The sequence below is a fragment of the Labrus mixtus genome, chromosome 14 (assembly GCF_963584025.1).
Source record: "Labrus mixtus chromosome 14, fLabMix1.1, whole genome shotgun sequence".
NCBI lineage: Eukaryota > Metazoa > Chordata > Actinopteri > Labriformes > Labridae > Labrus > Labrus mixtus.
This window is the reverse complement of record NC_083625.1, coordinates 22,707,629-22,730,703: the sequence shown is the minus strand read 5'-3', so window position 1 is coordinate 22,730,703 and position 23,075 is coordinate 22,707,629. Positions and strand designations below refer to the sequence as shown.

The following is a 23,075-nucleotide window of genomic DNA, read 5'->3' as shown; positions in this document are numbered from 1 at the left end:
CTGTGCAAAGCATTCAGAATAGTAGCATGAACTGTTGTTTACATGAGGTCACCTGAGGTGGTGCGTTCCTCCGCTGGGCACGATAATCTAAATAAAACTGTGTAGTATGTGAAGTGCCCTGATTTTCACATCTCATTGTGAGTGCATGCTGGAGATTATGGAGAAGAATATCTGTTAAAGGGGATATATTATGAAAAATCCACTTTTAGTGTTTCTGAACATATATTTGGGTAACCTGAGTGTCTACTGACCCACAAAATGTGAAATAAACCCATCCAGTCCTTTGTTTGTGGTCTGCATAAGTCTTACAACACAGAGACAAATGCTCTGTTTCAAATGTGCTCTCCTTGTGATGTCACAGTGGGATTCTGGTAAAAAAAAAAAAATACCCTCCCCTCCCCTGGTATCTCCACCCATGGACTCCACCCCCAGCCTAGAACAAAACTTTTGCGCAGGTCCACTATTTTTATTCTCACTACAGAGGAGTGATGTCTACCAGGAAAACTCAGGGGGGGCTCATTGCATTTAAAGAGACACACACACCAAAACGGAGCGTTCTGAGAGAGCTGGTTTCTACAGGGTCACAAACCTCCTCTGGTGCTTGATTCATGTTATATTTTGATCAAAGCACAGCACAGATGTTTCATTTAGACCACAGGGGACTGTTTGAAAAGGTGGAGGAGGGGGATAATATGTCCTCTTTAAGATTCTTCTTCTGCAGGTAGCAGATTTAAAAATCAAAAAACGATCCACCCCTTCCACTCGGCTGGATACGGGCCCGCATGTTGATTACTTATTAATCCAGCACATATGGAACAAAAAAAAACAGTTAATCTTTAGGAAATCGAGAACTAGCAAGATATTGATGTTGTTTGTCTGGAACTTCGCAGAGATAAGTAAGACATTGATATCCATAGCTACTCTTTCTTAAAAATGTCCCTGCTTGTCTCCTCAGATCTGATAAAGCCATCGTGCAGTATGTCTTCCTCGCTGCAGAGATTGTAGCGAGTTGGAATTAAAAATCGATTGGTTTGTGCGTGTGCAGCTGCTGCCCTCACACCTCAAACAGTGTTATGGTGTCAGGAACTGCTGTCATACTTCTGTGTTACTGCGTCCTCCGGGAGCAGCATGCACCACTTTAATGTTATGTCATGTACAGGGAAGGGGACTACTTTTATTCATTCATAGCAGAGCGATCACGCCTCATAAATCCTGGTTTCACACATAGATCTGACAGACACTTTAACAGATGGCATCGCTCTCTGGAAGCTGAGAAATGTGCTCTGCTCCTTGAGGTGTGAGTGGTGTAATCACTCTGCAGCTGCAGCAGAAATACACAGACTTTCACCTCCTTACACTCAGCCTTACTGCAGGCGATTTAAAGGTAATAAAAAGTGGATTATCGAGCAGATCTGTAGAGGTGGTAACTGTCCTACAGGATCCTGATCGCAGCCCGGGGATCTGGCAGTGTGAGACGCTGGCACAGAGGGAGGCGCAGCGGGACTTAAGGGATGACTTCCTACTCTGCCATGCATGCGCCCACACAGACAATCTGCCACTATAATGATATCAGACAGAGCCTCCCAGGACCCTCAGAGCTGCTACGCCCTTTTTTGGACTTCCTCTTTTTTGCCCCAAACTGGAGAGAGACAATATCGCAGGATATCACAACAAACTCATAAGAATACACAATACAACTCTACTAATCTTTATGTACAGATCCCCCCTAGACATGTAGAACCTGTACTCAGTGGTCGTGATCTTCAGCATGTGTGTGAAGTTTCTTGTTCTAAATCCACTCTGATCCTGTGTCTATAAACCCCTCTATTTCAGTCCTGCTCAGAACAGGCTGTTTCTGTGTCTGTACCTTTAAATGTAAATGAGATGTGTCTGACCACGCCCCCTCTCTGGAAGGGTTTGGGTGTCTCGGGCTTTCTCGCTCCATGCCCTATTGTTTACGATGAGAAAGCAGACTCAGAGGGCAGAACAAACACCTAGCTGTGGGAGTGTCACCCACCTGGGGGAGGGGCTACTGCCCTTTGTGATGTCATGAAGGGAAAATCTCCAAACGGCCTGTTTGAGCACACATTTTCTGAAAAGTAGAGCAGGCAAAAGACGGAGAGGATGAACTTTTCTCATCATTGGGGGGTTTGAAGACAGACTAGAGACACACGTTAGAGTTAGAGGAAAATGGAAAATTTTTACGCCGTCTTGTCTCAGTCTCAGACTGGGCGGATTCCAGAGTTTAAAACATCGAGGTTAGAAGGACTCACTCTAAAAGAACAAATAACTTGATGTCATTTTATAATTAGATTTTATTCCCTGGTTACGGCAGTGAATAATCCTTGTCACTAAATCTGTTATTTTCAACGGCTTTGTCACATAAAAGACGCCTGCGCCGGTCACACCTGACTGCTTCCAACATCGTCACCTGTTTGGCAACACATTTACAAACCCATTGATAATGTTCAACTCACTTCATCATCTATTCATGACTAATATAGGATGCAACGGCTCATTAGATCACCTGCCAACGTGTGACATCATTAATATTTGACCAATATTTCACTACATGTTGACGACTCTGTTCTCTGTCGTGTTTAAAGTGTTACGGAAGTTAGGAGTGATATTAATGAACTGAACTCAGGACGTTGCTGCTCAGACGGAGCGTAAAGCGGAAGAAAGCACAAGGCGAGCTGTCTCAGTGACCGGCTTCTCCATGACACGTTCACGTGACACAAGCTGTGATTCTCGCAGAGAGCCAAAGATGACTCCCGCTCCGTCTGCTCTGACTGACACTGGTGAGGGAGACAGGTAACGTCACGCCATTCATACAGTCTTTAAAAATCAGAGTGAGACAGGACATGCTTTAGAGCCTCAACACAGGTATAACCCAAATATTCTCAACAGTTATCAAAGCCAGAGAGATCCTTCATTTTAGAGTTGTAACGGGACGTGTCTTTTCGCAGTGGCTACCATGACAGAGGACAGACACGACATGTTTATCGTTGCCGTGGAAATAGTAAATGTTACGCCAAAGACCACTGCTAAAGAAGCATAAGCTGCTACTGAAAGCTACCATACTGTTGCTGTATGTGCTGCTGTGATAAAAAACGGCATGCATATTATACTCGGATACATTAGCTCGTCTGTAAACATAATCTCTTCCTCAGGTCGTCTAGACTACGGTAAACTCGGAGGTCGTTTTTCATAAGGGGTGGTCGGGGAGTAGCAGAGGAGAACTCCCATGATTCCCTGCCAGCCTCGAAGTCATCCTTTGTTTTTATTTTGATCGAGAGCCCCCTGTTGGTGGATTTTACATACTGTGTGTCTAATATGAATTGTTAATAAAATTAATAATATACCACAAAGCCAAACAAATGAACCTGAGGAGTATCCTGTGTGTCTGTGGATCCAGAGTTGTACACTGACACCCTGATATCGGTGACATTGGCTGCGTTTGCGGCCCGCATAACTCACTACTGACTAGTTTTCAGATGTACCACCAGGCAGTAAATGTTTCTCCATGCCGTGTATCCGCTGAGACAATGAGACAGGATGCAGAGAGCACTAAAGGAAACACACAAGTACATCCGCCCTGCACCGCCACCAGTCAATTAGCAGCCGTTAGTTTCTATCAATAACCTACATAACTATTATTAGACAGGTTTTTGAAAGCTTAACCAACTTAAATAATGTAGCAAAGTTCTGTTACATTCCCTTTATGATAGATTTCTGTCATGTGTCATGACTGCTCAGGTGTATCATAACGCTCTGTATCCATGTAGGAAGAAACAGAGCAGATTAAATATATATTTGTGGGTGTGATCTGAGGATATAACTTATATTACTGCAGGTCCCTATCTATAAATCTTAAGGCCCTGACCCACCAAGCAGACGGCAGACGGTGTCGCCTCACGTTGCCTGACATGTTGGCCAAAAAGTTGCATTTGAACACACCGTAAAGACTACAGCCAACGGCCAGTCACCACAAACGTTCTGTGCATGCGTGAGAGGAAATAACTCTCCATGCCAGCAGGAGGCGGTAGTCTGTTGTTACGGAGCAACTATAGGACAGACGGCCGACAATCTCCTTGGTGTGTCAGGTTTTACCACAGGTCTTTAGTTTTACCACATATTTTCCTGGTAGCTCCTGAGCTCTCAGGTCTTGTAGGTTCCTCGGTATTGTTAGTAAGGACGGCCTGCTGCTATGCTCCCTGACACACCAGCCTCCACCATCAGACTGTATCGTCCCCACAACCACCATCGTCCTCATTCATGCACGGCCTGCTCCGACCTCCACCTCAGCAGCAAAGAAGTGTGGACAACAGGAACACGAGGAATACAAAGGAGAAATCCTTCCTGCATGTTATCACATATGCTCTTTTGTGAGGCGTCACGAGATAACACTTGTTGTGAATTGGCGCTTTACAAATAATTATGAATTGATTGATTGATAACTTGCTATAGTTTACTAAATCCGTTCTAGGCCTCTTGAACACTGTATGATATTACTTCCTGTTTTATTTTCATGATACTGTTATATTCCTGAGTTCTCTGTTGGTCTTCAGTGTTTCCTGTTTTATTTTGTAGGTCTTCCCCCGGTGTTTCATGTCAAGTTTTACTTCCTCTTGTGTGTTTTCCCTCCACTTTGATCGTCCTCATCTGTTTCACCTGTCTTGTCTGTCACACCTGGTGTTAATGACCACACGTCTATCGAGGCTCTGTGTTCAGTCCCTTCTGTGTTAGTTCGTCATACATCAGTCCCAGAAACGTCTTTCTTCTTCTTTCAACACTTGTGTCGTGCTAGCTCAGGCGCAGTGGGACTATAAATAGCAAATCAGCTAAAAATTCAGGCATCCAGGGAATTGTGTCACCCTTTCTTCTCTCTTCTCTCCCCCTGAATCGCTCACTTCCCCAGCTTACTCATCAATAATGTATGGAGGAACTCCCTTTAAAGATGGTTTTACTGCAGGCTGCTACTTCTTTCTTGGAAATGAACAAATGTATTCATAAGAGATGAGTAAGAAGAAGTTAAACAGCAGGATGCGATGAAAATAACCCGAGCTTTAGAGGTGACACGATGAGATGGGATGAAAAAAAACTAGTTGAGAATAAAGTCAAGACACGTTTCTGTGACTTTGGTACAATGCTGTTATAGTTCATGCTTAATTTAGGCAAATATTCATTACATAACGACCCGACAATATACATCGACATCTAAATCTGCCACAAACTGCCTGAATGCAAACCAGCTCGAGTTCATCAGACTGGAAAGGCCAGAGAGGGATTCTAGACGGCACCGCAGTCAGATTCGTTGACATGTTTGCCAGAAGCGAAGCCCTCCGTGGCATTGACCTCAGCCATTTTATTTTAGTCGGTCAAGGTTACGACCTCTTTAGTAACCCCTTGGCTCCTCTGAGCATCGTTTCAGGGTCATGGCTCTGTCACACAGAGGAAAAGATGTTCTGCTGTGCGGAGAAAAGTTGGAAAAAAGTCGACGCGGTTTGTTGTCGAGGTATAGGAGAAGAGATTTGATTTCACTCCGGTAATAAAATGCTGATTTGTGAATTACCTAAAGGGAGGACCTGTTGGGACGTAAACAAATAGAGTATTCATACATAAAATAAACTCCTGAAAATTTCCTGAAAAATTTAGGGTGGCAGACATCTAGAAATTTGTAATAATAATAATAAAGCATCAGGAAAAATGTAAATTGTTCACTGGCTGCAAAGCGACATAACTTTCTGTGAAGCCTCATGGAACAACAAGAGTGAATTTAGACTTAAAGGCAGGGTTGGTAATTTTTGAGAACTAGCATGATTTTGAAAGTAGCATTCCCTCAGTGCTCCGTCTGCACCCACCCCCTTCCCTCTGTGCTCCCTCAAAAGCCACGCCCCTCACTGACATGAACGGGCGCCATTACTCCAGAAGAGGACCTCAGCTCATCTCTTGTGTAGAAACTACGTCGTCTCAAGTCTCATTCAGCGGTAAGTAAACTCACAGTATAAACTCCGTCATCTGTGACGAGCTTTGAGTGTGAGCTCGTGCATGCATGGGGTAGAGAACGAGCAGGGAGACAGGGAGGCTGTGATTGGTTCATCAGATTGGTACATCGTGGCAGACATTGGTCTAAGTTCTTACAGACTTACAACTGATACAGATGACAGATTTCTTTGTTCCTTTTTCAGAGAACATGAGTTATTAATGTCTGTCAGGACCTAAAGACAATTTCAACCAAAATCTTCAAAAGTGGATCTGGAGAAAATTACCAACCCTGCCTTTAAGGTGGTTTCACATTAGGGACCTGGATCCGAGTACACTTGACCCCAAAGTCTGGTTCATTTGATCAGTGTGAACACAAGCCTACCATACTCGTGTCCTCAGGTTCAGAACGATGTTACTGATGTGAACGCAGACCAGCGGGGGAGAGGGGGGCAATAATGCACTGGCATCGAATTAAACAATCGTGCTGACGTGAATGGATCTGAAGGACTTTGACAAAACATGTCCTTTGCTGTCATGGTGGACAACAATCAGGAGTCTGTTTTCCAATGATTCAGTAGGTATGTCGAACGAGACATCAATGACAGAGAGATGGGAACCAAAGGAAAAGCTCCAAAATAGATTAAAGTACTTCAAAAAACAAAAACATCCCGAGAGCATTTGTGGGAAAATGACCGGAGACGGGCTTCACACAGGAAATTAATACTGAACTCACCATTAACCTTACATTAATTTCAGGCCGCTGGCAGCTTGTTTGGATGAGTCTGTCACTCTGTGAGGCTCGTTAGTACGAACCTGCCCCGTTCATCCTGCACATGGACAGCAAACTGACATGACTTTTAGAAAAATAATCATGAATATCACTCGGCTCACTCGATTGGTACGTTAATAATTCACTGTGATTGCTCATGAGAAGACGTAGTTCAGAAAATAAACCAGAAGAAACCTTTTAAAGGGAACCATGAGGTCAGACGGTCACAGAGAGTGAAGGAAGTGAATCAGAATTAAAAAGAAAAATGGGCACAGATGAAAGTCTTCCTTTCAGTCCGTGGAGTCTTTGCTTCTGGGATTAAGAATGCCATCAGAGTGGGAACCATAACTGGGCAGAGAATAAAACGATGTCCTGTGTTCTACAAACCAGAGCCCGACCGATGGATATTATCATCTCCAGTGACTATCAGTATTGGCTAATTTTATCTCAGATATGCGCCGATATTAATCAATTTATTCACCGCTCAAATATCACGTACATGCTCAGTTACTCTCCAGTTGAGAGACCATCTTGTCTTCTTTATAAATATTTTAAGTGTATATATAAATATATATATAAATAAAATAAGTGTTTGATAACTGAGGGATCAACACAATAAATGTGTATTTCTATATCTATCTATCTCTAAAGATTGAACATAGATATGAGAAAGATAGCCACTATCCCATATCAGTCGGGCCTTTCTACAAACGAGACCTGACACATGAATCTGTCCAATTAGTAACTCTAGAGAGTCAAAGAAAACTTCCGGAGCTTTTTATGACATTGTTGAAATATCCTGAGAAAGGCTTATTGTATTGAACACTTTAAACCAGGGCTGTCAAATTATCAAAATTTATTTTTAATCGCGATTAATCGCATGTTTTAGGTTCCATTATTTAGAATTTAAAATACAAATAGTTAGGATTTTATTTTGAAATTTTGTACTGTCCAAAGCTGAGAGTACTTTACTTCCTGTGTGCTTTTATTTTTAAACAAAGTAAGGCTCAGTAACAGCTCAAAGGAACGGTAACAAAGGTCAATGTGTGATGTCATAAGGTGGATATTACTTTGGACTCGTCAGCTGAGCTGTCTGAGAGTTTGTTAAAGTGAAATGAGACATTCAAAGATGCAGCAGAGCCTCTAAGCGGGCGGCCCAGGTTCAAATCCCACCTGTGGCTCCTTTCCCACATGTCATTCCCTACTCTCGCTCTCTCTCCCCGATTTCCAACTCTATCCATTGTCCTATCTCTACATTAAGGGCAGAAAAAGCCCCCCCAAAAAAAACTTTTAAAAAAAATAGAAGTTTTCAAAATATGATGTCACAGAGATTTGTACTCATCCTGTGTCTGTCATCTTCATGTGTTAGCTGAACCCTCACTCCTCACATGCTACATCACTCTCTTCAAATACACTGAAATCTCTCACAGCACGACGTCTGTAAGTGTCTCCTTCCCTCAACATTTGTATCTGCTAAATGTTGTATTTTTGATGGTGTGTTGCCCTTCTTCTGTCATTATATTGGTGATGGGAAAGCAGATATATGACAGGAAATGAGGGGACAGATGGGGAAGGGAAGGGCGAGCTACAAAAGGTCTACAAGCGGGCACGGCCGAGGCAGAGACTCAGGAGTTCATGGTCAGGGTAAACCTTTAGGCCACCATGGGAGGGAATTTGACCCGCTGTTATTTTACAGTCCAACAACAGTGCAGCTGAGCTCGACACAAAACATCAACCGCTGCTTCATGAATCTGTAGACATCGACACACATGAATGACGTTCTGTAAGTGAGCCGGGTTTTATTCATATCTACCCCGGATATCCCAAACTAACTCCTCGGCTCACCTGAGACAGCTTTATTGTAAAGTCCGATTCATAAAGATTTTCATTTATTTAGAAGCGTTAAGGTAAACAGACTTGAGCTTTTTATGTCTGTGATGTACAGACAGGACAGTGGATGGAGTCAGGAATCGGGAGATCGAGAGAGTGCACAAAGGAAAGGAGCCACAGCTTGGACTCGAACCCAACTGCCCGCCTGGAGGACTACAGCCTCCGTTCATGGGGCACGTGCACTAACCACTAGGCCCCAGGCTCCCCCATGGAAAATGAACTTGAGCTTGTATATCACACCGCAGGTCACACCTACATCACACACTGATGGCACACCGCTCCCATGTTTGACCTCTCCAGTTTCGACCCAATGACACAGAGCTCTTCTTTTACTCTCTTTTGACAGGACAGTGGATAGAGGCCGAAATCAGGGAGAGAGAGAGAGTGGGGAACGACACACGGGAAAGGAGCCACAGGCCGGACCTGAACCCGGGCCGTCCGCCAGGAGGACTACAGCCTCCATACATGGGGCGCTCGCACCAACCACTGCACCACCAGCGCCCCGTAAACTGTGTTTTTAAATACTGATCTCATCAATACATCACTAAAGAACATAATAAGCTGTAGTTATAAGGCCTTCGAGTAGGTACATTTATTATTCTCAAATTATCTTAATGCATAGAGTACAGTTTAATTAAGTTTTGTTTCAACACAGGGGGTCAAAAGGTCCCCAGCTCATTTCCAACCCCCTGCAGGTAAATCCGCTCATGTTCTAAAGTAATCTGGAGATGTGCACAAGCTTTAAAAATAAACAAGAAGTGCAATATTAAAACCCCCTGTGCACCATTATAGGATTTTTATTTATACTCCACCTCAAAAATCGACAAATATTTTCATATTTTAGGGTTAATAACTTTGATCATGTAAATAGTTTATATTATTATCCTACTCTGATATCGATCTTTGCACACTCTTAATGTAAATACTGTAAACTCTCTGCCTCATCTATATAACCCATCTGTTACATAATTACATGTTTTATTATCATGTTTATCTCAGCATGTTTTCATTCCTCGTCCCTGCACTGTTGTCTTATTTTTGTACTTATTAGTCTTTGATTATTTTGTGTTTATTATTGATATTTAACGTTTTAAATAGTTAACCAAGCAAACCTGGCAAATAAAGCTGATTATGATTTTTTTCTAAAAAAGAAAATACACAATTTTTCATTCTCATTTTTATTTTTTGTTCTGTTTTTTATTATATTTTATGTCTTTAAATTAAATACCTACCCTGTGTCAAAGGAGCCTCCTTACACAAGAACTTCACACGATTATAGACTACTTGTGAAACCGGAGTGAATCTTGAATGTTGGATTCTGTGCCAACGACTTTCATAAACAAGAGTCTGGCTCCACCTTGTGACGTTTTTGAGTATTACACCACTAAGCGGGTTTAAGGTTTAAAATATAATTTAGAATAAAATATGGTATTGTTTTTCGTATAATCCTAAAATAACGCAAAGAAGAACATTTGATTCAGAGCAAAAAACGAGATGAAAACGGAGAAGAATGCAAAGGTACAAATCGGTGAAGGAACTTCGTATCCCACAATCCATTGCGATTCCAATGAGAACCAACAAACGATAGTTTAGCCCGCTTCTTTCAAAACGAACGCGGACTTTTTATCTGCATTTATCATTATTGTAGAATTTTTGTTGTTAATAATTCTGTTGTAATATATTATAGTTTGTGTTTTTAGTGTGTCTAACTTCCTCGTCCGGCAGCCGAAGTTCGCGGGGGTAGTAAACATCTCCATGGTAACACTGGGCTCCACCAATCAGAGACGACGCTGTGGTACTACGAAATTGGTTAGTGTAGTTCTTTATCCAAGAGCGCGAATCTAGCGGGTTTTTACTTATAATGAGGTTGATTTCACACAAACTTGTGTTTTCTACAGGAGCATATACCATTGTTTCACACTCAGGTAACTCATGGTTACTCTACCTTTGATGGTTACAACATTATGGCTAATATTAAATCCGTTATGGAGAACATGAATGGGGTTTTTACTTCTGGAACTTAGCGATCACGTGACGACAGAAATTAGTCACGTGACTGAAGCTGCATCATAACCTGCTGAGTGAACTTCCCAGTTTTGAGCGTTTTGAGTCCAGGATGGCCGTGCCTGGGAGTCCCGGGCTGCTCCGGGTTTTGTGGCTGTTAGCGGTGTTTGGGGCGGTGTCCTCTCTGGACTCCGGCATGCTGTTCCCCCGGGAGTCCTCCTCCAGGGAGGTGAAGGAGCTGAGCGGGCTGTGGGGCTTCAGGGCGGACAAGTCACCGGACAGGAAGCAGGGCTTTGACGAGGCATGGTACAAACGACCACTGGCAGAGGTGAGCAGGAGACAAGCTAACTGCAGCCCTGATAACAACACCTCACTTTGTTTCTGTCATTCAGACGTGTTCAGAAAATTCACTTTCATGGAGCACCTTAAGCCCCAAAGAGTAAAAACAAAAGCTTCTTCATAGTCAGTTATCAATTACATTGCGCACAATATAATTATCTTGTGCACACAAGTTAGGTGATAGCTTGAGGAAACATGAGAACCTTCTGATGCACAAAGACATCATCTAACTTGTGCGCACACACAATTAAGATTTGAATTTCTGCGCAAAACATAATATTTTGTGCACACAAGTTAGATGATGTCTTGTGCGCGCCGGATATTTTCTTTCACTTTTTGGGCCTTCAGGGGCTCCGCACATTTTTACTGCCAGCACAAAGTTCACATTATGCAATGAACTTTAAACTTTTAAGCAGCCAACGTTATTATATGTAATTATACGTCAAAATCCCCTCAGAGTACATCCACTTAGCGTGCCACAGGAGGGGTTCAAAGCCACAAATTTGCAGAAACTTGCAGCAAAGAATGAACCAATATGTACCTTTTTATTATCGGTTTGATTGGCACACACTCAGGTGACTCTACAGAATGATAAACACACTACAGTGCCAGTGTTTCCAAACTGTTATTTATCAAGTTTGACCCATTTTTTAAAAGCTAAGTTTACTTAGTTATCTTTCATCGCTTTGCCTCACAGCGGACTTTAGTCGGGTCGTTTGTTTTTTGTGGTGGCAGAAAAGCATTAAGGAACTCCCTCAGGAAAAAAAAATACAGAGGAAATTCATTAAAATGAACATTACCTCCATCTTAATAACTGGGCAGGCTGTTGAGGTGGTGAACCAGTTCAGATACTCGGGGACAATAATTGACAACGCACTCACATTTGAAGCCAACACTGACGCCATATGTGTAAAGGCACATCAGCGTATGTGTTTTAATGGAATACTGAAGAGTTTTAATGTCGACCGTGTTAGGTAAAGGTTTTCTTCTCTCTACTCTGAAAAGTAGAGAGGTTGGAACAAATCTAGAGACTGTGCAGTGAAATAGGCGGCACTAGTTTGGATGAACTCGCCCTCTCATACGGAGCCAGAGCTACAAAAACAAAAAGCACAGGCGACCCTCTGTGACTGCATTCGGAAATGGGGCTTAAAGGGTCCCTTTTAAGTCTCCTCTACAACATCACGTGAACCCTCCACCCTTACGGTGTGTTTTTCAGTTTTTTCTTGTTTTACTCACTGTGGGCTGAACAGCAAATTGCCCCTCCAGATAATAAAGTTGACCATGATTAATTGTTGTTCTTCTTGAGGGTCCTGACCTCCAGGTGTGAATCCAGCTTTGGTTTTAGGAGCAAATATAAGTAAAAGTAACAAAGTCATCTTAAAATCCTTTTTTATTATCATGATCTCTCCCTCCCCCCCCCCCACTTCAGTCCGGCCCAGTGATTGACATGCCAGTTCCTGCCAGCTACAACGACATCACTCAGGACCCGGCTCTCAGAGACTTCATTGGCTGGGTGTGGTATGAACGCGAGGTGGTGGTGCCGGCTCGCTGGATCGCCGACAAAGGAACGAGAATCGTCCTCCGAGTGGGAAGTGCTCACTATTACTCAGTCACGGTGAGTGTTGCATGTTTCTCGTAGATTTAAGAGATGGCGCTCACCCCTTTATAAAAAAAAAAAAAAAAACCTCGTCATCGTCTTGATCTTTTTTCAGTGGGTGAACGGGGTGAAAGTGACAGAGCACAAAGGTGGCCATCTTCCCTTCGAGGCTGAGATCGGCAGTTTGCTCCGCGCTGACCCGTTGACGCCGTGCAGGATCACCATCGCCGTCAACAACACTCTGACTCTGGACACACTTCCTCCAGGAACCATCCAGCACATGGATGACCACACCAAGTAACCCTCGCCCTTTTTCATTTCAACATAAAACCCTGACTTTAGCTTGCATTACTCCTTTACCCCCCAAACTTTGAATCACTGGGAACAATGGCGGCTTGTTCAAGATAGACCAGTAACAACACTCGATTATGACGCGTTTATGAGCATATCCGGGACATGATTTATCGTTATGGCGATGGAGGTCGACCCTGAGGAAAGACCAGCTGAGAACTTGTTTGGACTCAGTATTCAAGTTAAAGAAGACATGATGTCCTTCAGTCTTTTTGAAGGTCTCATCTCTGAATCGCAAGCATTTTTACTTGGTCTTGTCTCGGTCTCAGACTGGGTGGACTCCGGATTTTAAATCAAGACTAGTCATGATCTCCACTGAAAGACTGTTTTTCCACATCACCTTTCCCGTGTTACGGTCTAAGTGAGTGACACGCCCCCTGAACACAAGATGATGATTTTTCAGAGATATTTACGGTCTTGGTCTTGTCTTGATCTCGGAGCTGGACTCGGGTATGTCTCTGGTCTCTGTTAGTCTGGTTTTGACTACAACACTAGACTGATGTCTCCCTCCTTTTGTAGCCAATTTGAACTGTACAGGTTTTTAGAAAACAAACTGTCGTGCGTTTTCTTTGTGGGAAAATGATTAAGAGGAGATTGTGGTGATGCATGTTGCTGCTGTGACGATGCTTCACTTCAGCACCAGACGCTGTCTGCAGCACCGCTCTGTTGCATGGCGAGAACGTTTGTGTCGCTCACTGATCATCATGGCGTTGTTGTTAAGAAAATAAAAGTCACAATGGAAATAGTGTTGTGGGCCAGTTGTCGACCCCTGACTCAAAAACAAATTAGCCACATAAATAAAAAAAGAGGGGGGAGGGGGGGGGGGGTGCATAGTACTGCAAAGATCGCTTTTAAGCCACCCTGGATCACCGCGGTGGGAATTCCCTCGCCCTGACAGCCTTTGACAGAGATTCTAAAAGTAAAATGTTGGTGCACGTCTCCCCATCACTGTCTGCTGTGTTCATGGTTACACTCTTGCTGCTTCAACAGATAACGATCAGCAGTGACTCTTAAAAGTGACATTACATCTTAGTATTGTAACTTCTCCTTTCTCTTCTCAAATCTAAAGTGACACTTTAAACCCTTTTAACTCCATTGGGCCTCCATTGAAGAGACGGACTGCGGAGTATGTGCAGATTGGGGGTTAGACATGTTTGATTTGCTGTTCGGTCACTGGGCTTAGGCGGCGTCTGTGCAGGTAGTCAGCAGCTGTCAGAAACTTAATGCTGCAGTATCCTGCTCTCTTTAAGAGATCTCCAAGTGGGGCGCTGGTGGTGCATTGGTTAGTGCACACGCCCCATGTGTGGAGGCTGTAGTCCTCCAAGCAGGCGGCCCAGGTTCAAATCTGACCTGTGGCTCCTTTCCCGCATGTCATTCCGCTCTCTCTCTCTCCCTGATTTCTGGATCTATCCACTGTCCTATCTCTACAATAAATGCACAAAACACCCCCAAAAAAAGAGTCAGGATAAGGGCTTATCTTGGTTTCTGAAATCAGGGTGCACAAACACAAAACAGTCCACTTAAAAACCCGATCAAAACTGGGAAACTCAAGTCCACATATACACACCCAGCGTCTCCCTTCTGCAGCAACCTGTCACTGAAGCCGTTGTCACATATGCACTCCCGATAATATCTAGATATTTACAGGAGGACTTCTCCGGAGATTCTCCCGACCTAGCCGTTCACATATGCTCCTCACAGTGAGGGACTTTCCCTGTCAGAGGGGTGGGAGATCGGGGGATTTCCCGACGTAAGACGTGACGTAAATAAACAACGCAGAAGTAGCAACAGAGTCCATTACACAACGCTTTCCATCAATGCTATGTGTAATCCAATGGAATGACAACATCCACAAAAAAGAAGAGAACAACATACTGACGAACAGAAAACATAATGCAGCCGTTTAATTACGTGCAAGGAGATCGTAGTGGTCAAGTGCAGACACTTTAGCCGGTCACTATATAAACGTCATTCTCTTTCCATTGGCTCGAATTGAAATCTCTGGAGTATGTGCTGCCACGTTCGGACATCAGCTCACTCGGATTTTCTGCGGATAAAATACTAGGGGTCTGGCCGGAGAAACTCTGGGTAAAGACTGCACAAAAAATGCGTCTGTTTGCGTTCACACATAGCCTAAATACCCTCCGGGTAGCCAAATCTCCAGAGTTTTTCAGGAGATTTCCGTGTGTGTGAAAAGGGTTTAAGTGTTCAAATAACAAGTATGTGATCATTCGACAGGTATCCCGAAGGATTCTTTATCCAAAACATCTACTTTGATTTTTTCAATTATGCTGGGATCCACCGTGCTGTCCTGCTGTACACCACGCCTAAGGCTTACGTGGACGACATCACCGTGGTGACGGACTTCTCTGATAACACCGGTGAATATAATCACACAGATAACTCACCTTCAGAGCATCACCTGCACTGAAGCAGAAATCAGATAAATATGTCTATTGATTTTTCCTTGGTTCCTTCCAGGTTTGGTGAAATACAAAGTGTCGGTGCAAGGCGCCGCCTCGGCCTCTCTGAAGGTCACGTTGACAGACAAAGATGGTCACTGTGTGGCCTCCTCCAGCGAGCCATCTGGCGTGCTCACAGTTGTCGATGTCAAGCTGTGGTGGCCGTACTTGATGCACGAGAATCCGGCTTACCTGTATTCTCTGGAGGTGAGAGGACATGTTTACCTTCACATCTAAATTAACATGTTTGAGCTTTTCCATCTTTTTGTGGAGAATTAAGGATTGAAACTTAAATCTGACGTGTGATGCATCATGGTACATCGAGTCTCTGCTTGTGTCTACACTGTAGTTTGCAAAGTAAAGACACATGGAAGAAGAGTTAATCAGTCTTATCTGTCATTGCATAAATGTTTTTCTGCACCGCTGTGATGTGAACACACTGTAGGCGTCAACTTCCTGTGATTATAATTTCTGCAGAAAGTGATGCAACACAAAACATTTCTGACATTTTCCGCTCTGATATCGAGGTTCGAGTTCTAGCTTCCAATAAGGGGTCGACATCAGAGGACGTTTATGCTCTTCCAGTCGGCATCCGCACGGTCAGCGTCACCAGCAGCCAGTTCCTCATCAACAACAAGCCTTTCTACTTCCACGGGGTCAATAAGCATGAGGATGCAGATGTGAGTACCACTAGAGGGCAGCATTTATCCTACAGAGCCAGAAGTCAATTCAAAGAGATTCACACAAAGACATCAGAAGCATCACGACAGAGAGAGAAAGAGACATTAAAAAGAATATTTCAGAGTAAATATAACAAATAAAAATTCCAAAGAGAAGATCAAACATTAGTAAAAGACAAGTGCCAAAAACAGCTTTTGGATCTTTAGGATACATTATATTATTTCAAGATGATGAGACAGCTCTCTCCAATGTTTTTAATTTAGACTACAGTACCCATTTTAACCACTAGGGGTCAGAGTTACTTATTGCACCTTTAATTATAATAACTGTAGAGTATTAAGTTTACAAAGTGATTTCCAAAAAACCTTTATATACATTTATAGACTGTACATGCTGGAGCTCTTCAGACAGGATATTGGTTTGGGGGGGGGAAGAGACACAGTTGAATAATCTAATCCTTCCCTCCTGTGTTCACTTTGTGTTGTAGATCCGAGGGAAAGGCTTCGACTGGCCGCTGGTCGTCAAAGACTTTAACCTATTGAAGTGGTTGGGGGCCAACTCGTTCCGCACCAGCCACTACCCGTACGCCGAGGAGATCCTGCAGATGTGCGACCGTCACGGCATCGTAGTGATCGACGAGTGCCCGGGGGTGGGCATCAAAGACATGTGAGTGAGGTCGTTCCTTTCATCCTTTCATCCTTTCATCCTCTGTGACCTTCAGGTGTGTTTGAGGTTCAGATAAGCAGACCTGCTCATGCTCCCCATTTTGAGTGGGATCGAGCGTCTGCATGTCAAGGCGGGAGACTCTTAAAGTGGTCTTCACAGTCCTTGCATTGCTCAGATACTGACTCAGGCTGAAGCTGCAGGTTGAATTCAACTTCATGACGCATCTTTGCACAGAAGGACTGCGGGTTGTGTTTGCAGTGTGTCTCTTTGGTGCGTGTTCTGAAGAGATCTCTTAACAGCCATTGTTTTTGTTTTTAAAGATATTGCATATCGTGATTCTTGCAATCAGTAACTGAAGCGGTTTGTAAAGTCACCCTCTGCTGAGTCGTCTTTGTTCTTCGTACAGATGTTTTAATGGATGACGTCAGTAAGCTGTCGTTTCATAATGTCTTTCCCCTCTCGCTAACACAGACGCAGTTTTGGAAACGCCTCCCTGACCCATCACCTGTTCGTCATGGACGAGCTGGTGCGGCGGGACAAGAACCATCCCTCTGTGGTCATGTGGTCAGTGGCCAATGAGCCGGCAGCTGAGATGCCTCCTGCTGAATACTACTTTAAGTAAGTGCTGGTCATTTTTTTACTCGCCAAGAACACATCCATGTGTATGGAGATATTAACGGTGCTGAACTTTGCACATAGATCTGCAAATGTTTCCAGTATTTTGTCAAATGTGACCAAATTACTCTCATTACTTCTGGCGTCCATGTTTGTTGCTTTTTTTCCAACCAGTGCACTCAAAGTCGTAATTACGACTGCACAACAGGGACGTACGATTTTTCCGAGGAGCACATGAAGGCAGCATTTTAAGAGTTGTTATTCCAACTTGAGCAGTCGATTTAAAAACTCACTTTTTTAAGATGTGTCCGATAACACCTGAACCTAGCGTAGAGAGAGTTTTCAGCGCCTGGCGTCTTTTCCCAAGTGCTCCGCCTTTTTTTTCTGAGCGCTGAAGTTGAAAATCTTCATCAGAAGTAACTAATCCCATTCATACACCACCACTGAAGCAGTGGGAGCAATTCAAGGTTAAGTGTCTTGCCCAAGGACACATTGGACATGCTGCCCAGCTGGGGATTGAATCCTCGACCTCCCGGTTGAGAGGTGACGACTCTACCAACTGAGCCACAGCCGCCCCATTGTGTGGATGTGTGTGTGTGTGCAGGACGGCGTGCTCTCTTAGTGCACACTGGCTCCACACTCAAACTGTCACAGAGCGAATCATACTCACAAGTGCTGCTGAAGTGAGTGAAATCCGATTTTAGTGACATCATTGTGATTGTACTTGATGTGTGCATTTTATTTTTTTTGTCACAGGACGTTAATAAAACATACCAAAGCTCTGGACCCCACCAGGCCAGTCACTTATATCACTGACAGTAACTACGCCAGGGACAAGGGGGTGAGTTCTGACAGCACACGCTTCAATCACTTTAAAGCAAAGTTTAAACCTGCACAGCACTTTGTTTGTTTGGTTTCATAGGTTTGCCCCATATTTAAAGGAAGAATGTGTGACTTTTTGATCCAGTAGATGTCGCCCTTGAGCTCCAGCATGAAACCAAAACAAACTGCTGTTTGGCCACACCTCCTCAATACTCCTCTCTCCTCCAGAGACACACCTCCAACGCTCACAGGCACCATAATTAAGCACCATTTAGCGCAAGAGGTGGAACAAATTGTCCTTGCCTCGAGCTGCAATTTCCTGTGTCCTGCATTGTTGTTAGCATGCTAACATTAGCGCTCTTAGCTCGTAGCTTCATTTGCACATAGACACAGAAGCAGAATCACTCCCATGATTCCCCGCCAGCCTCGATGTCATCTTTTCTTATTGTTTTGATTGAGAGCCCCTTGCTGGTGGAATTTACACACTGTGCCTTTAAATTTATTTCATTAAATGTCGACCCCAGATTTGAATATTGATCACCTCTGTAACCAAGTCTAACACCCGTGATTTCAGATAATAAATCCATTAGACGCCTATATAATGTTAAGTCTTTAGTCCGGCCCCTGATGAGGTTTCATTTGACGAATCCGGCCCACTAGCTAATAAAAGTTTGAGGCCCCTGGTTGGTAGAGATCTTAAATATGGAAGAATGTTTGCAGAAAAGACGCAGTGACACATGCCTCATAGTTCTTGTAAGTTAACTCTATAAGATTCACTTACAGTCCTAACGTCCCCCATGAGGACTAAAGGAGTAAAGCTTAGACTGTTAGCGTGAGACGTTCGGTATCTGTTGGATTTCTGAAGCTTTGGTTGTTGACCCAATGTCACACAGTTGTTGACAAGCTGCAGAACAGTTCACATTCCTCTGCTGTTAAATAACATCTTCCATGGATCATGTAGAACGTAACACCAGGACGGTTGCGGATGTAACTGGGGAATAAAAATGTAAAAAAGTTATTTGTTCTTTTAGTAATAGCTGATCAGTGGTGGTCCTGAACGGTCTGATTTAAAATCCAGAGTCCGCCCAGTCTGAGACTGAGACAAGACAGAGTAAAAAGGCTTTCGATTCAGAGACGAGACCGAGATCTTCAGAAAGTGGTCTCGAGACCAGGACTGATTTTGAACACTTAATTGAACTTCATTAAACAACATTATTTTTCTCTTCTCGTCCCTCAGGCGCCCTTTGTGGATGTGATCTGTGTGAACAGTTACTTCTCCTGGTACCATGACCCAGGACACCTGGAGGTCATCCCCATCCAGCTCAGCACCCAGTTCGAGAGCTGGTATGGAAAGTACCAGAAACCCATCATCCAGAGCGAGTACGGAGCCGACGCCGTGCCTGGGCTCCACAATGTGAGGAATCACACACACACACCAGAAAGCAAACAGTTATAACGAGGTTAAAAGAACGCCTTCAGTTTGAATAATAAAAGAAAATGTAATGCGTCAAACTATTTAACACTAATAAACTACACTGTGACGTCATGCGTCTCTGATCATAAAACCATCCACAGCAACACACACGTCTTCACATCAGGCATGATTGTTCCCTGCTCCCCGCTCTCCCCTCCCCCGCTGCTCTGCGTTCACATTAGTAACATCGTTTGGTACCCGAGTACACCTGTGTATGTTCACAGTCTGATACAGCAGGGGGCAGTATGCACATAGTTGGTTTGCAAATCCGCCAAGAAGCACAAAGAAGAAGAAAAAATAACCATGGCAACCACTCGCAGAGTCCATCCTGCTAACTGTAGATGTTTTTGTTATGAAACAGGCCGTCCTAGGTGGTTAGACATGAGCCGTTTAGAATGACGTCATATAGCGGTCCACTTCCTTGTTTGAGCACGGATGCGTTCACATCTCCCGCAGACCATTTTAGTACGCATGAATCGTGCTTGAGACCACCTCTTCAAGCGGACTCGGGTATGGTACCAAACGAACCGGACTTTGGGGTCATGCATACTCGGATCCGGCCCTGGGTCCCTAGTGTGAAACCACCCTATCAATCTGTCTCCTCCCCCTGCAGGACCCGCCCATGATGTTTACAGAAGAGTACCAGAAGGCCGTCCTGCAGAGCTACCACCGCGTCTTCGACCAGAAGAGGAAACAATACGTCATCGGGGAGCTCATCTGGAACTTTGCAGACTTCATGACCGCACAAGGTGACCGCAGCTTTTATACACGCACCCGTCCTGGTGTGACAACAGTTTATGAAGGTTAGGAAGACGCTGCAGACGCTCGCTGACGCTGCAGTTAAATATTCTGACATTGCTATGAATGAATCATGTAGTCTGTGATTTCATTGCCAAGTAATCATTATAAAATGATCCACGCCTCCACGGGGAGGGCTACCACCTCGCACACGGGTGTGCCATCAAGATGAGTCATGTAGCTGTCGGTAGGTTCAACAAAAGTCTGTTTCATAAGACAGGTTCATGGGGAAGTCATGCACTCTCTTACTAACTGGTGATGTGTCGGGACCAGAACATTGTAAGTTACTGTGTTAAAGTACTTTAAATTGTGACTTTGAACATGCATCTTCTGTTTGTGTCATTAAAACATCAAGCTAATGTTGCCATTATCTTTTGATATGAAGTAGATATGATTGGTGAGGTTAGATAGGGTCTGCAAGTCAATGCCCCAATTGGACCACCCCAGTCAAAAAAGTCTGGACACGCCCCCATTCCAAAGAGACCAGAACAACTTTTTTTTTTTTTAAATGAAGGTCACATATTCTCCTCCTTCAATGTAAATAACTCTCAGAGCTCCTCAAAACATGTGTGTGAAGTTTCTTGTTCTAAATCCACTCTGATCCTGTATTTGATCATGTCTATAAACCCCTCTATTTCAGCCCTGCTCAGAACAGACTGTTTCTGTGTCTGTAGCTTTAAATGTAAATGAGCTGTGTCTGACCACGCCCCCTCTCTGGAAGGGCTCGGGCTTTCTCGCTCCATGTCCTATTGTTTACGGTGAGAAGGCAGACACAGAGGGCAGAACAAACACCTAGCTGTGGGAGTGTCACCCACCTGGGGGAGGGGTTACTGCCCTTTGTGATGTCATGAAGGGAAAATCTCCAAACGCCCTGTATGCCAACAACTGAGTATTTTGTGTTTTAAAAAAAAAAACGTTGCAGAGGTTTAGTGTGGACCTCAAACATCGTAACATGATCAATTATATTTAAATATGGATCAGCATTGTAGATGTCCTTTTAAATTCTGAAATGTTTAAACTTGTGACATGATAAGAGGCTGAACATTTCAGAGGACTTGACGAGCCCTCTTGTGTCTGCAGGGATCACTCGTGTGGTGGGGAACAAGAAGGGTATCTTCAGCCGTCAGAGGCAGCCTAAGTCAACGGCGTTCATCCTGAAGGAGAGATACTGGAGACTGGCCAACGAAACGGGAAAACTACCCGTTTGGACCAAGTACCCCTGCTCACTCTGACCCCCCCACAGTGTGAGCACCGTGGACCAGGAGTCAGGACTGAAACTGTACACCTGATGAGAAAGACAGTTTTACTAAAGCGCACACAGACACAACACTTAAAGAAACGCTGTTCTGCAGAATGAACTAAAACAGTACAATGATCTGGGATTTTAATAACAGCCTGTCCTAACAGCACGCCGCATCAGCGAGTCTGTTATTTACTAGTGGGAGTGTTGTAACAGCCCGTGAGCGATGCTGCGCTCCTCTTTTCCTCTCCGTCGCTCACGTAGATGGGCGAGGAAGGAGGAGGCACCTACACTCTCTTTCCTCCCTCAGCTGAGCTCGTTAGCTATTTGTACAAAGTGGAGATAACGGTGCATTAATAATATCTACGATCCATGATTAAAATTTTGACCTTTGTCAACATCGGAGAAATCTTCATTCAGCCCACTGTGAGTCGTTTATTGACGAGCCTCTCCGAGTGTTGAAATTTGAGTCAGCAAATCGTCAATACAAAGCACCGTACTTCAGTTTGTCCACCTTCAAAATAAAAGCACCGTACTTCAGTTTGTCAACCTTCAAAATAAAAGCTCAACACTTCAGTTCGTCCACCTTCAAAATAAAAGCACCAGATGTCAGACTGTTTGCAAGGGGAAACTGAAATTCTCAGAGCAGACAATGAAATATTTTACTGATTTAATGTGGACAGCGAGCGTGCGAAAATCTGCGTGCTGTCAGGACACGCTGTTAGTCTGAGAGACTTTTAGCACGTGAAAAGTCGCCTCTGCTGCTTTCTTTATGTTGCAATTCACGTTTGATGGACAATAAATATATTTTTGATATCTGTTCCTAAAGAGACGCCTGAGTGAAGGTTTATAAAGTGATTTAGCGTCACAGGATGAACGTCGACATATTTGTGAGGTGTTATGAGAGCTCCACCTCACCATCTCTTCAACTTCAAAATAAACGTTTTAAAGATTATTTTAGCAGTTTGATATCACGACCGAGGTGAACGCTTCTGTCACTTCTGTGCGTTGTTGTTCTGTGTTTGAGCGTCTCTCAAGGATTAAAGAACGTAACAGCTTTAATCAGAATGTGAACGACGATGCTGAAAATAATCAAAGAATGTTTTTATTTTTATATGTGTGTAAATCTACGAACAAAACTCTCTTTACATGAATCAGGATATTAAAGACTGAACAAAGAACTCAACGTGCACACAGTGTTTCTTCAGTCCAAACTTTACTTGTTGATTTGTTTCACTCTTCTGGGACACGTAGAAGACTTTGTGCTGGAACTCAGGAACAGTGACTCTACTTACACATAAAGGTCCAATCAGTGAGATGTGTAGTGAGTGAAATGATAAAGTGAGCTTACTATATGATCAGACATTAAGGAAACATGC

The 23,075-nt window shown here is 43.7% G+C and overlaps 1 protein-coding gene across 1 annotated transcript; it reads left to right on the top strand.

The window, feature by feature from the left end:
* Window positions 1-10,714: 10,714 nt before the first annotated feature.
* gusb (glucuronidase, beta) lies at window positions 10,715-22,877 on the top strand. Its single transcript, XM_061055860.1, has 12 exons — window positions 10,715-10,979; window positions 12,420-12,605; window positions 12,703-12,884; window positions 15,177-15,319; window positions 15,420-15,607; window positions 15,928-16,080; window positions 16,569-16,747; window positions 17,219-17,365; window positions 18,119-18,203; window positions 19,422-19,598; window positions 20,272-20,407; window positions 21,537-22,877. The coding sequence occupies exons 1-12, from the start codon at window positions 10,764-10,766 to the stop codon at window positions 21,686-21,688; spliced, it is 1,944 nt and encodes a 647-aa protein (XP_060911843.1). The 5' UTR covers window positions 10,715-10,763; the 3' UTR covers window positions 21,689-22,877.
* The last annotated feature ends 198 nt before the right edge of the window (window positions 22,878-23,075 follow it).

Bases quoted from the DNA above. Each gene is read 5' to 3' on its own strand.
- gusb (XM_061055860.1), top strand. From the start codon at position 10,764: ATGGCCGTGCCTGGGAGTCCCGGGCTGCTCCGGGTTTTGTGGCTGTTA. The intron at 12,606-12,702 runs GTGAGTGTTGCA...ATCTTTTTTCAG, and splicing joins CTCACTATTACTCAGTCACG to TGGGTGAACGGGGTGAAAGT. The intron at 17,366-18,118 runs GTAAGTGCTGGT...TTTTTGTCACAG, and splicing joins CCTGCTGAATACTACTTTAA to GACGTTAATAAAACATACCA.